The sequence below is a fragment of the Chiloscyllium plagiosum genome, unplaced genomic scaffold, assembly GCF_037043375.1.
Source record: "Chiloscyllium plagiosum isolate Xiang-an unplaced genomic scaffold, Cpla_swu_hap1 HiC_scaffold_30, whole genome shotgun sequence".
Taxonomy (NCBI): domain Eukaryota; kingdom Metazoa; phylum Chordata; class Chondrichthyes; order Orectolobiformes; family Hemiscylliidae; genus Chiloscyllium; species Chiloscyllium plagiosum.
The window spans coordinates 2,670,810-2,681,723 of record NW_028270168.1 but is presented as its reverse complement, the minus strand read 5'-3'; the positions used below and the strand labels follow the sequence as shown (position 1 = coordinate 2,681,723).

General features: G+C 75.8%; 1 protein-coding gene across 1 annotated transcript in view; it reads left to right on the top strand.

The window, feature by feature from the left end:
* Nucleotides 1-238: 238 nt before the first annotated feature.
* hdac1 (histone deacetylase 1) overlaps nt 239-10,914 on the top strand; it is a 49,221-nt gene continuing 38,545 nt past the window's right edge. Inside the window, exon 1 of the mRNA XM_087976657.1 lies at nt 239-355. Within this exon, the coding sequence (XP_087832783.1) occupies nt 304-355 (52 nt within the window). The 5' untranslated portion in view covers nt 239-303. The remainder of the gene's footprint in view (nt 356-10,914) is intronic.

Genomic DNA, 10,914 nt, shown 5'->3' with positions numbered 1-10,914 from the left:
AATTCCTTTTATTATTGCAAACCCTTTTGTAGAAGGGATTCCCCCTCCCCCACGCATGGTGTAATGGCGAGGCTCCGCCGCCAGGGGGAGAACGCCTGCTCCGCGCAGCCAAACCTGCTGGTGCAGCCGGTCCCGCGTCCACAAGCTCCCATTGGCCGCGGTCCATGGACGTCACAGAGTTGTCGGCCGCGCCCTCTCACAGGCGGCGCGGTGAGTGGTCTATGTCGCTGTCATTCAGGGTGACGCCATGTGGGGGGGGTGACAGCACGGTTGGTTCTGCTGCTGTAGGAGGCCGCGGGTAAAATGGCGCTGGCCCAGGGCGGCGGCAAGAAGAAGGTCTGCTATTACTATGACGGTAAGGCCGGGCCCTCGGGCCGGGGCATGAGAGGGAGAGGGAGAGGGAGAGGGAGAGGGAGAGGGAGAGGGAGAGGGAGAGGGAGAGGCCGGGACAGCGGGGCCGGGGCCGGGGCCGCTCCTCCCACCGATACCCACCACCCTCAGGATACTGGGAGGGGGGAGCGCTCTCCAAACCTGGGGCACCACTCCCTCTCCCCCCCCACCCTCCCTCTCCCCCCCCTTCCCTTCCCCCCCCTTCCCTTCCCCCCCCTTCCCTTCCCCCCCTTCCCTTCCCCCCCCCACCCTTCCCCCCCTTCCCTTCCCCCCCCCACCCTTCCCCCCCTTCCCTTCCCCCCCCCACCCTCCCCCCCTTCCCTTCCCCCCCCCACCCTCCCCCCCTTCCCTTCCCCCCCCCACCCTCCCCCCCTTCCCTTCCCCCCCCACCCTCCCCCCCTTCCCTTCCCCCCCCACCCTCCCCCCCCTTCCCTTCCCCCCCCACCCTCCCCCCCCTTCCCTTCCCCCCCCACCCTCCCCCCCCTTCCCTTCCCCCCCACGCTCCCCCCCCCTTCCCTTCCCCCCCCCTTCCCTTCCCCCCCCCCTCCCTTCCCCCCCCCTTCCCTTCCCCCCCCCCTCCCTTCCCCCCCCTCCCTTCCCTTCCCCCCCCCTCCCTTCCCTTCCCCCCCCCTCCCTTCCCTTCCCCCCCCACCCTCCCCCCCCTTCCCTTCCCTTCCCCCCCCCCCACCCTCCCTCCCCCCCACCTTCCCTCCCCCCCACCTTCCCTCCCCCCCACCTTCCCTCCCCCCCCCCTTCCCTTCCCCCCCTTCCCTTCCCCCCCCTTCCCTTTCCCCCCCTTCCCTTTCCCCCCCTTCCCTTTCCCCCCCTTCCCTTCCCCCCCTTCCCTTCCCCCCCCCACCCTCCCTTCCCCCCCCCCCTTCCCTTTCCCCCCCTTCCCTTCTCCCCCCCCCCCACCCTCCCTTCCCCCCCCTTCCCTTCCCCCCCCCTTCCCTTCCCCCCCCACCCTCCCTTCCCCCCCCACCCTCCCTTCCCCCCCCACCCTCCCTTCCCCCCCCCCTCCCCCCCCTCCCTCCCTCCCCCCCCCTCCCCCCCCTTCCTCCCTCCCCCCCCCTCCCCCCCCTTCCCCCCTCCCCCCCCTTCCTCCCTCCCCCCCCCTCCCCCCCCTTCCCTTCCCCCCTCCCCCCCTTCCCTTCCCCCCCTTCCCTCCCCCCCTTCCCTTCCCTCCCCCCCTCCCTTCCCTTCCCCCCCCCACCCTCCCCTTCTCCCCCCCCACCCTCCCCTTCCCCCCCCCACCCTCCCCTTCCCCCCCCACCCTCCCCTTCCCCCCCCTTCCTCCCTCCCCCCCCCCCTCCCCCCCTTCCCTTCCCCCCTCCCCCCCTTCCCTTCCCCCCCTTCCCTTCCCCCCTCCCTTCCCTTCCCCCCCCCCACCCTCCCCTTCCCCCCCCCCACCCTCCCCTTCCCCCCCCCACCCTCCCCTTCCCCCCCCCACCCTCCCCTTCCCCCCCCCACCCTCCCCTTCCCCCCCCCCCCACCCTCCCTTCCCCCCCCCACCCTCCCCTTCCCCCCCCCACCCTCCCCTTCCCCCCCCCCCCACCCTCCCTCCCCCCCCCCACCCTCCCTCCCCCCCCCCACCCTCCCTCCCCCCCCCCACCCTCCCTTCCCCCCCCACCCTCCCTTCCCCCCCCCACCCTTCCCTTACCCCCCCCTTCCCCCCCCACCCTCCCCTTCCCTCCCCCACCACCCTCCCCTTCCCTTCCCCCACCACCCTCCCCTTCCCTTCCCCCACCACCCTTCCCTTCCCCCACCACCCTCCCCTTCCCTTCCCCCACCACCCTCCCCTTCCCTTCCCCCCCCCCCCACCCTCCCCTCCCCTTCCCCCCCCCCCACCCTCCCCTTCCCCCCCCCCACCCTCCCCCTCCCCCCCCCACCCTCCCTCCCCCCCCCCACCCTCCCTCCCCCCCCCCACCCTCCCTCCCCCCCCCCACCCTCCCTCCCCCCCCCACCCTCCCTTCCCCCCCCACCCTCCCTTCCCCCCCCCACCCTTCCCTTACCCCCCCTTCCCCCCCCACCCTCCCCTTCCCTTCCCCCACCACCCTCCCCTTCCCCCACCACCCTCCCCTCCCCTTCCCCCACCACCCTCCCCTTCCCTTCCCCCACCACCCTCCCCTTCCCTTCCCCCACCACCCTCCCCTTCCCTTCCCCCACCACCCTCCCCTTCCCTTCCCCCCCCCCACCCTCCCCTCCCCTTCCCCCCCCCTCCCCTCCCCTTCCCCCCCCCCCCCACCCTCCCCTTCCCCCCCCCCCCACCCTCCCCTTCCCCCCCCCCCACCCTCCCCTTCCCCCCCCCCACCCTCCCCTTCCCTTCCCCCCCACCCTCCCCCCCCCCCCCACACTTCTCCCCCCCCACCCACACTTCTCCCCCCCCCACACTTCTCCCCCCCCACACTTCTCCCCCCACCCCCCCACACTTCTCCCCCCCCCCCCCCACACTTCTCCCCCCCCCACCCTTCCCTCCCCCCCCACCCTTCCCTCCCCCCCCACCCTTCCCCCCCCCCCCCACCCTTCCCCCCCCCCACCCTTCCCCCCCCCCCCACCCTTCCCCCCCCCCCACCCTTCCCCCCCCCCCCACCCTTCCCCCCCCCCACCCTTCCCTCCCCCCCCACCCTTCCCTCCCCCCCCACCCTTCCCTCCCCCCCCACCCTTCCCTCCCCCCCCACCCTTCCCTCCCCCCCCACCCTTCCCCCCCCCCCACCCTTCCCCCCCCCCCACCCTTCCCCCCCCCCACCCTTCCCCCCCCACCCCCACCCTTCCCCCCCCCCCCCCCACCCTTCTCCCCCCCCCCACCCTTCCCCCCCCCCCACCCTTCCCCCCCCCCCACCCTTCCCCCCCCCCCACCCTTCCCCCCCCACCCTTCCCCCCACCCACCCTTCCCCCCCCCCCACCCTTCCCCCCCCCCCCCACCCTTCCCCCCCCCCCCCCACCCTTCCCCCCCCCCACCCTTCCCCCCCCCACCCTTCCCCCCCCCCCACCCTTCCCCCCCCCCACCCTTCCCCCCCCCCCACCCTTCCCCACCCTTCTCCCCCCCCCCACCCTTCTCCCCCCCCCCACCCGTCCCCCCCCCCACCCTTCCCCCCCCCCACCCTTCCCCCACCCCACCCTTCCCCCCACCCCACCCTTCCCCCCACCCCACCCTTCCCCCCCCCCCACCCTTCCCCCCCCCCACCCTTCCCCCCCCACCCTTCCCCCCCCCCCCCATCCTTCTCCCCCCCCATCCTTCTCCCCCCCCCCATCCTTCTCCCCCCCCCATCCTTCTCCCCCCCCATCCTTCTCCCCCCCCCATCCTTCTCCCCCCCCATCCTTCTCCCCCCCCATCCTTCCCCCCCCCCATCCTTCCCCCCCCCCCCATCCTTCCCCCCCCCCCATCCTTCCCCCCCCCCATCCTTCCCCCCCCCCATCCTTCTCCCCCCCCACCTTCTCCCCCCCCCCATCCTTCTCCCCCCCCCATCCTTCTCCCCCCCCCATCCTTCTCCCCCCCCCCATCCTTCTCCCCCCCCCCATCCTTCTCCCCCCCCCATCCTTCCCTCCCCCCCCACCTTCCCACCCTCCCCCCCACCCTTCCCCCCCCCCCACCCTTCCCCCCCCCCACCCTTCCCCCCCCCCACCCTTCCCCCCCCCACCCTTCCCCCCCCCACCCTTCCCCCCCCCACCCTTCCCCCCCCCCACCCTTCCCCCCCCCCCCACCCTTCCCCCCCCCCACCCTTCCCCCCCCCCCACCCTTCCCCCCCCACCCTTCCCCCCCCCACCCTTCCCCCCCCCCACCCTTCCCCCCCCCCCACCCTTCCCCCCCCCCCACCCTTCCCCCCCCCCCACCCTTCCCCCCCCCCACCCTTCCCCCCCCCCCCTTCCCCCCCCCCCACCCTTCCCCCCCCCCACCCTTCCCCCCCCCCACCCTTCCCCCCCCCACCCTTCCCCCCCACCCTTCCCCCCCCCACCCTTCTCCCCCCCCCCACCCTTCTCCCCCCCCATCCTTCTCCCCCCCCATCCTTCCCCCCCCCCATCCTTCTCCCCCCCCCACCCTTCTCCCCCCCCCACCCTTCCCCCCCCCCCAACCCTTCCCCCCCTCCCCCCCCCCACCCTTCCCCCCCTCCCCCCCCACCCTTCCCCCCCCCACCCTTCCCGCCCCCACCCTTCCCCCCCCACCCTTCCCCCCCCCACCCTTCCCCCCCCCCACCCTTCCCCCCCCACCCTTCCCCCCCCCCCACCCTTCCCCCCCCCACCCTTCCCCCCCCCCACCCTTCCCCCCCCCACCCTTCCCCCCCCACCCTTCCCCCCCCCACCCTTCCCCCCCCCACCCTTCCCCCCCCCCACCCTTCCCCCCCCCACCCTTCCCCCCCCCACCCTTCCCCCCCCACCCTCCCCCCCCCCATCCTTCTCCCCCCCCCATCCTTCTCCCCCCCCCATCCTTCTCCCCCCCCCATCCTTCTCCCCCCCCCATCCTTCTCCCCCCCCCATCCTTCTCCCCCCCCCATCCTTCTCCCCCCCCCATCCTTCTCCCCCCCCCATCCTTCTCCCCCCCCCATCCTTCTCCCCCCCCCATCCTTCTCCCCCCCCCATCCTTCTCCCCCCCCCATCCTTCTCCCCCCCCCATCCTTCTCCCCCCCCCATCCTTCTCCCCCCCCCATCCTTCTCCCCCCCCATCCTTCTCCCCCCCCCATCCTTCTCCCCCCCCCATCCTTCTCCCCCCCCCCATCCTTCTCCCCCCCCCATCCTTCTCCCCCCCCCATCCTTCTCCCCCCCCCATCCTTCTCCCCCCCCCCATCCTTCTCCCCCCCCCATCCTTCTCCCCCCCCCATCCTTCTCCCCCCCCCCATCCTTCTCCCCCCCCCCATCCTTCTCCCCCCCCCCATCCTTCTCCCCCCCCCATCCTTCTCCCCCCCCCATCCTTCTCCCCCCCCCATCCTTCTCCCCCCCCCATCCTTCTCCCCCCCCCATCCTTCTCCCCCCCCCCCCACCCTTCCCCCCCCCACCCTTCCCCCCCCCTACCCTTCCCCCCCCCACCCTTCCCCCCCCCACCCTTCCCCCCCCCTACCCTTCCCCCCCCCCTACCCTTCCCCCCCCCCTACCCTTCCCCCCCCCCTACCCTTCCCCCCCCCTACCCTTCCCCCTCCCTACCCTTCCCCCTCCCTACCCTTCCCCCTCCCTACCCTTCCCCCTCCCTACCCTTCCCCCTCCCTACCCTTCCCCCTCCCTACCCTTCCCCCTCCCTACCCTTCCCCCTCCCTACCCTTCCCCCTCCCTACCCTTCCCCCTCCCTACCCTTCCCCCTCCCTACCCTTCCCCCTCCCTACCCTTCCCCCTCCCTACCCTTCCCCCTCCCTACCCTTCCCCCTCCCTACCCTTCCCCTCCCTACCCTTCCCCCTCCCTACCCTTCCCCTCCCTACCCTTCCCCCTCCCTACCCTTCCCCCTCCCTACCCTTCCCCCTCCCTACCCTTCCCCCTCCCTACCCTTCCCCTCCCTACCCTTCCCCCTCCCTACCCTTCCCCCCCCCCTACCCTTCCCCCCCCCCTACCCTTCCCCCCCCCTACCCTTCCCCCCCCCTACCCTTCCCCCCCCCTACCCTTCCCCCCCCCTACCCTTCCCCCCCCCTACCCTTCCCCCCCCCTACCCTTCCCCCCCCCTACCCTTCCCCCCCCCCTACCCTTCCCCCCCCCTACCCTTCCCCCCCCCTACCCTTCCCCCCCCCTACCCTTCTCCCCCCCTACCCTTCTCCCCCCCTACCCTTCTCCCCCCCTACCCTTCTCCCCCCCTACCCTTCTCCCCCCCTACCCTTCTCCCCCCCTACCCTTCTCCCCCCCTACCCTTCTCCCCCCCTACCCTTCTCCCCCCCTACCCTTCTCCCCCCCTACCCTTCTCCCCCCCTACCCTTCTCCCCCCCTACCCTTCTCCCCCCCTACCCTTCTCCCCCCCTACCCTTCTCCCCCCCTACCCTTCTCCCCCCCTACCCTCTCCCCCCCCTACCCTTCTCCCCCCCTACCCTTCTCCCCCCCTACCCTTCTCCCCCCCTACCCTTCTCCCCCCCTACCCTTCTCCCCCCCCTACCCTTCTCCCCCCCTACCCTTCTCCCCCCCTACCCTTCTCCCCCCCTACCCTTCTCCCCCCCTACCCTTCTCCCCCCCTACCCTTCTCCCCCCCTACCCTTCTCCCCCCCCACCCTTCTCCCCCCCCACCCTTCTCCCCCCCCACCCTTCTCCCCCCCCACCCTTCTCCCCCCCCCACCCTTCTCCCCCCCCACCCTTCTCCCCCCCCACCCTTCTCCCCCCCCACCCTTCTCCCCCCCTACCCTTCTCCCCCCCTACCCTTCTCCCCCCCCTACCCTTCTCCCCCCCTACCCTTCTCCCCCCCTACCCTTCTCCCCCCCTACCCTTCTCCCCCCCTACCCTTCTCCCCCCCTACCCTTCTCCCCCCCTACCCTTCTCCCCCCCTACCCTTCTCCCCCCCTACCCTTCTCCCCCCCTACCCTTCTCCCCCCCTACCCTTCTCCCCCCCTACCCTTCTCCCCCCCTACCCTTCTCCCCCCCTACCCTTCTCCCCCCCTACCCTTCTCCCCCCCTACCCTTCTCCCCCCCTACCCTTCCCCCCCCCTACCCTTCCCCTCCCCCCCCCACCCTTCCCTTCCCCCCCCCACCCTTCCCTTCCCCCCCCACCCTTCCCTTCCCCCCCCCACCCTTCCCTTCCCCCCCCCCCTTCCCTTCCCCCCCCCCTTCCCTTCCCCCCCCCACCCTTCCCTTCCCCCCCCCACCCTTCCCTTCCCCCCCCACCCTTCCCTTCCCCCCCCCACCCTTCCCTTCCCCCCCCCACCCTTCCCTTCCCCCCCCCCCACCCTTCCCTTCCCCCCCCCCCCCCCTTCCCTTCCCCCCCCCTTCCCTTCCCCCCCCCCACCATTCCCTTCCCCCCCCCCACCATTCCCTTCCCCCCCCCCACCATTCCCTTCCCCCCCCCACCATTCCCTTCCCCCCCCCCACCATTCCCTTCCCCCCCCCCACCATTCCCTTTCCCCCCCCACCCTTACTCTTCCCCCCCACCCTCCCTGCCCCTGCCCCCCCACCCTCCCTGCCCCTGCCCCCCCCACCCTCCCTGCCCCTGCCCCCCCACCCTCCCTGCCCCTCCCTGCCCCCCCACCCTCCCTGCCCCTGCCCCCCCACCCTCCCTTCCCCGCCCGCCCACCCTCCCTTCCCCGCCCGCCCACCCTCCCTTCCCCTGCCCCCCCACCCTCCCTTCCCCTGCCCCCCCACCCTCCCTTCCCCTGCCCCCCCACCCTCCCCTTCCCCTGCCCCCCCACCCTCCCTTCCCCTGCCCCCCCACCCTCCCTTCCCCTGCCCCCCCACCCTCCCTGCCCCCCCCCCTCCCCTCCCCCCCCCTCCCCCTCCCCCCCCCTCCCCCCCCTCCCCCTTCCCCCCCTCCCTTCCCTTCACCCCTTCCCCCCTCCCTTCCCTTCACCCCTTCCCCCCCTCCCTTCCCTTCACCCCTTCCCTCCCCCCCCCTCCCCTTCCCCTCCCCTCCCCCCCTTCCCCTCCCCCCCTTCCCCTCCCCCCCTTCCCCTCCCCCCCCTTCCCCTCCCCCCCCTTCCCCTCCCCCCCCTTCCCCTCCCCCCCTTCCCCTCCCCCCCCTTCCCCTCCCCCCCTTCCCCTCCCCTCCTTCCCCTCCCCCCCTCCCTCCCCCTCCCCCCCTCCCTCCCCCCTCCCTCCCCCTCCCCCCCCTCCCCCCCCCCTCCCCCCCCCTCCCCCTCCCCCCCCCCCTCCCCCCCCTCCCCCCCCCCCTCCCCCCCCTCCCCCTCCCCCCCCCCTCCCCCCCCTCCCCCCCCTCCCCCCCTCCCCCCCCCTCCCTCCCCCTCCCCTCCCCTCCCTCCCCCTCCCCTCCCCTCCCTCCCCTTCCCCTCCCTCCCTCCCCTTCCCCTCCCTCCCCTTCCCCTCCCTCCCCTTCCCCTCCCTCCCCTTCCCCTCCCCTCCCTCCCCTTCCCCTCCCCTCCCTCCCCTTCCCCTCCCCTCCCTCCCCTTCCCCTCCCTCCCCTTCCCCTCCCCTCCCTCCCCTTCCCCTCCCTCCCCTTCCCCTCCCCTCCCTCCCCTTCCCCCCCCTCCCTCCCCTTCCCCTCCCTCCCTCCCCTTCCCCCCGCCTCCCTCCCCTTCCCCCCCCCTCCCTCCCCTTCCCCCCCCCTCCCTCCCCTTCCCCCCCCTCCCTCCCCTTCCCCCCCCCTCCCTCCCCTTCCCCCCCCCTCCCTCCCCTTCCCCCCCCCCTCCCTCCCCTTCCCCCCCCCCTCCCTCCCCTTCCCCCCCCCTCCCTCCCCTTCCCCCCCCCTCCCTCCCCTTCCCCTCCCTCCCCTTCCCCTCCCTCCCCTTCCCCCCCCTCCCCTTCCCCCCCCCTCCCCTTCCCCCCCTCCCCTTCCCCCCCCTCCCTCCCCCCCCCTCCCTCCCTCCCCTTCCCCCCCCCCCCCCCTCCCTCCCCTTCCCCCCCCTCCCTCCCCTTCCCCCCCTCCCTCCCCTTCCCCCCCTCCCTCCCCTTCCCCCCCCTCCCTCCCCTTCCCCCCCCTCCCTCCCCTTCCCCCCTTCCCCCCCCTCCCTCCCCTTCCCCCCCCCTCCCTCCCCTTCCCCTCCCTCCCTCCCCTCCCCCCCCCTCCCCTCCCCCCCCCTCCTTTCCCCCCCCCCTCCCTTCCCCCCCCCCCTCCCTTCCCCCCCCCACCTCCCTTCCCCCCCCACCTCCCTTCCCCCCCCACCTCCCTTCCCCCCCCACCTCCCTTCCCCCCCCACCTCCCTTCCCTCCCCCCTTCCCTTCCCTCCCCCCCTTCCCTTCCCTCCCCCCCTTCCCTTCCCTCCCCCCCTTCCCTTCCCTCCCCCCCCTTCCCTTCCCTCCCCCCCTTCCCTTCCCTCCCCCCCTTCCCTTCCCTCCCCCCCTTCCCTTCCCTCCCCCCCTTCCCTTCCCTCCCCCCCTTCCCTTCCCTCCCCCCCTTCCCTTCCCTCCCCCCCTTCCCTTCCCTCCTTCCCTTCCCTCCCCCCCCCACCCTCCCCCCCCCCCCCCCACCCTTCCCCCGCCCCACCCTTCCTCCCCCCCCCACCCTTCCTCCCCCCCCCACCCTTCCCTTCCCTCCCCCCCCCCCCACCCTTCCCTTCCCTCCCCCCCCCCCACCCTTCCCTTCCCTCCCCCCCCCCCCACCCTTCCCTTCCCCCCCCCCTCCCTCCTTCCCTTCCCCCCCCCTCCCTCCTTCCCTTCCCCCTCCCTCCCTTCCCTTCCCCCCCCTCCCTCCCTTCCCTTCCCCCCCCTCCCTCCCTTCCCTTCCCCCCCTTCCCTTCCCCCCCCTCCCTCCCTTCCCCCCCCTCCCTCCCTTCCCCCCCCTCCCTTCCCCCCCCTCCCTTCCCCCCCCCTCCCTTCCCCCCCCCTCCCTTCCCCCCCCCCTCCCTTCCCCCCCCCTCCCTTCCCCCCCCCTCCCTCCCCTCCCTCCCCTTCCCCTCCCCTCCCTCCCCTTCCCCTCCCCTCCCTCCCCTTCCCCTCCCCTCCCTCCCCTTCCCCTCCCCTCCCTCCCCTTCCCCTCCCTCCCTCCCCTTCCCCTCCCTCCCTCCCCTTCCCCCCCCTCCCTCCCTCCCCTTCCCCCCCCTCCCTCCCCTTCCTCCCCCCCCTCCCTCCCCTTCCCCCCCCCTCCCTCCCCTTCCCCCCCCCCTCCCTCCCCTTCCCCCCCCCTCCCTCCCCTTCCCCCCCCCCCCTCCCTCCCCTTCCCCCCCCCTCCCTCCCCTTCCCCCCCCCTCCCTCCCCTTCCCCCCCCTCCCCTTCCCCCCCCTCCCTCCCTCCCCTTCCCCCCCTCCCTCCCTCCCCTTCCCCCCCCTCCCTCCCCTTCCCCCCCCTCCCTCCCTCCCCTTCCCCCCCCTCCCTCCCCTTCCCCCCCCTCCCTCCCCTTCCCCCCCCTCCCTCCCCTTCCCCCGCTCCCTCCCCTTCCCCCCCCTCCCTCCCCTTCCCCCCTTCCCCCCCCTCCCTCCCCTTCCCCCCCCCCTCCCCTTCCCCCCCCTCCCTCCCCTTCCCCCCCCTCCCTCCCCTTCCCCCCCTCCCTCCCCTTCCCCCCCCTCCCTCCCCTCCCCCCCCCTCCTTTCCCCCCCCCCTCCTTTCCCCCCCCCTCCTTTCCCCCCCCCCTCCTTTCCCCCCCCCTCCCTCCTTCCCCCCCCCCTCCCTTCCCCCCCCCCTCCCTTCCCCCCCCCTCCCTTCCCCCCCCCCTCCCTTCCCCCCCCCTCCCTTCCCCCCCCACCTCCCTTCCCCCCCCACCTCCCTTCCCCCCCCACCTCCCTTCCCCCCCCACCTCCCTTCCCCCCCCCCCTCCCTTCCCCCCCCCCTCCCTTCCCCCCCCCCCCCACCTCCCTTCCCCCCCCCACCTCCCTTCCCCCCCCACCTCCCTTCCCCCCCCACCTCCCTTCCCCCCCACCTCCCTTCCCCCCCTCCTCCCTTCCCTCCCCCCCTTCCCTTCCCTCCCCCCCTTCCCTTCCCTCCCCCCCTTCCCTTCCCTCCCCCCCCTTCCCTTCCCTCCCCC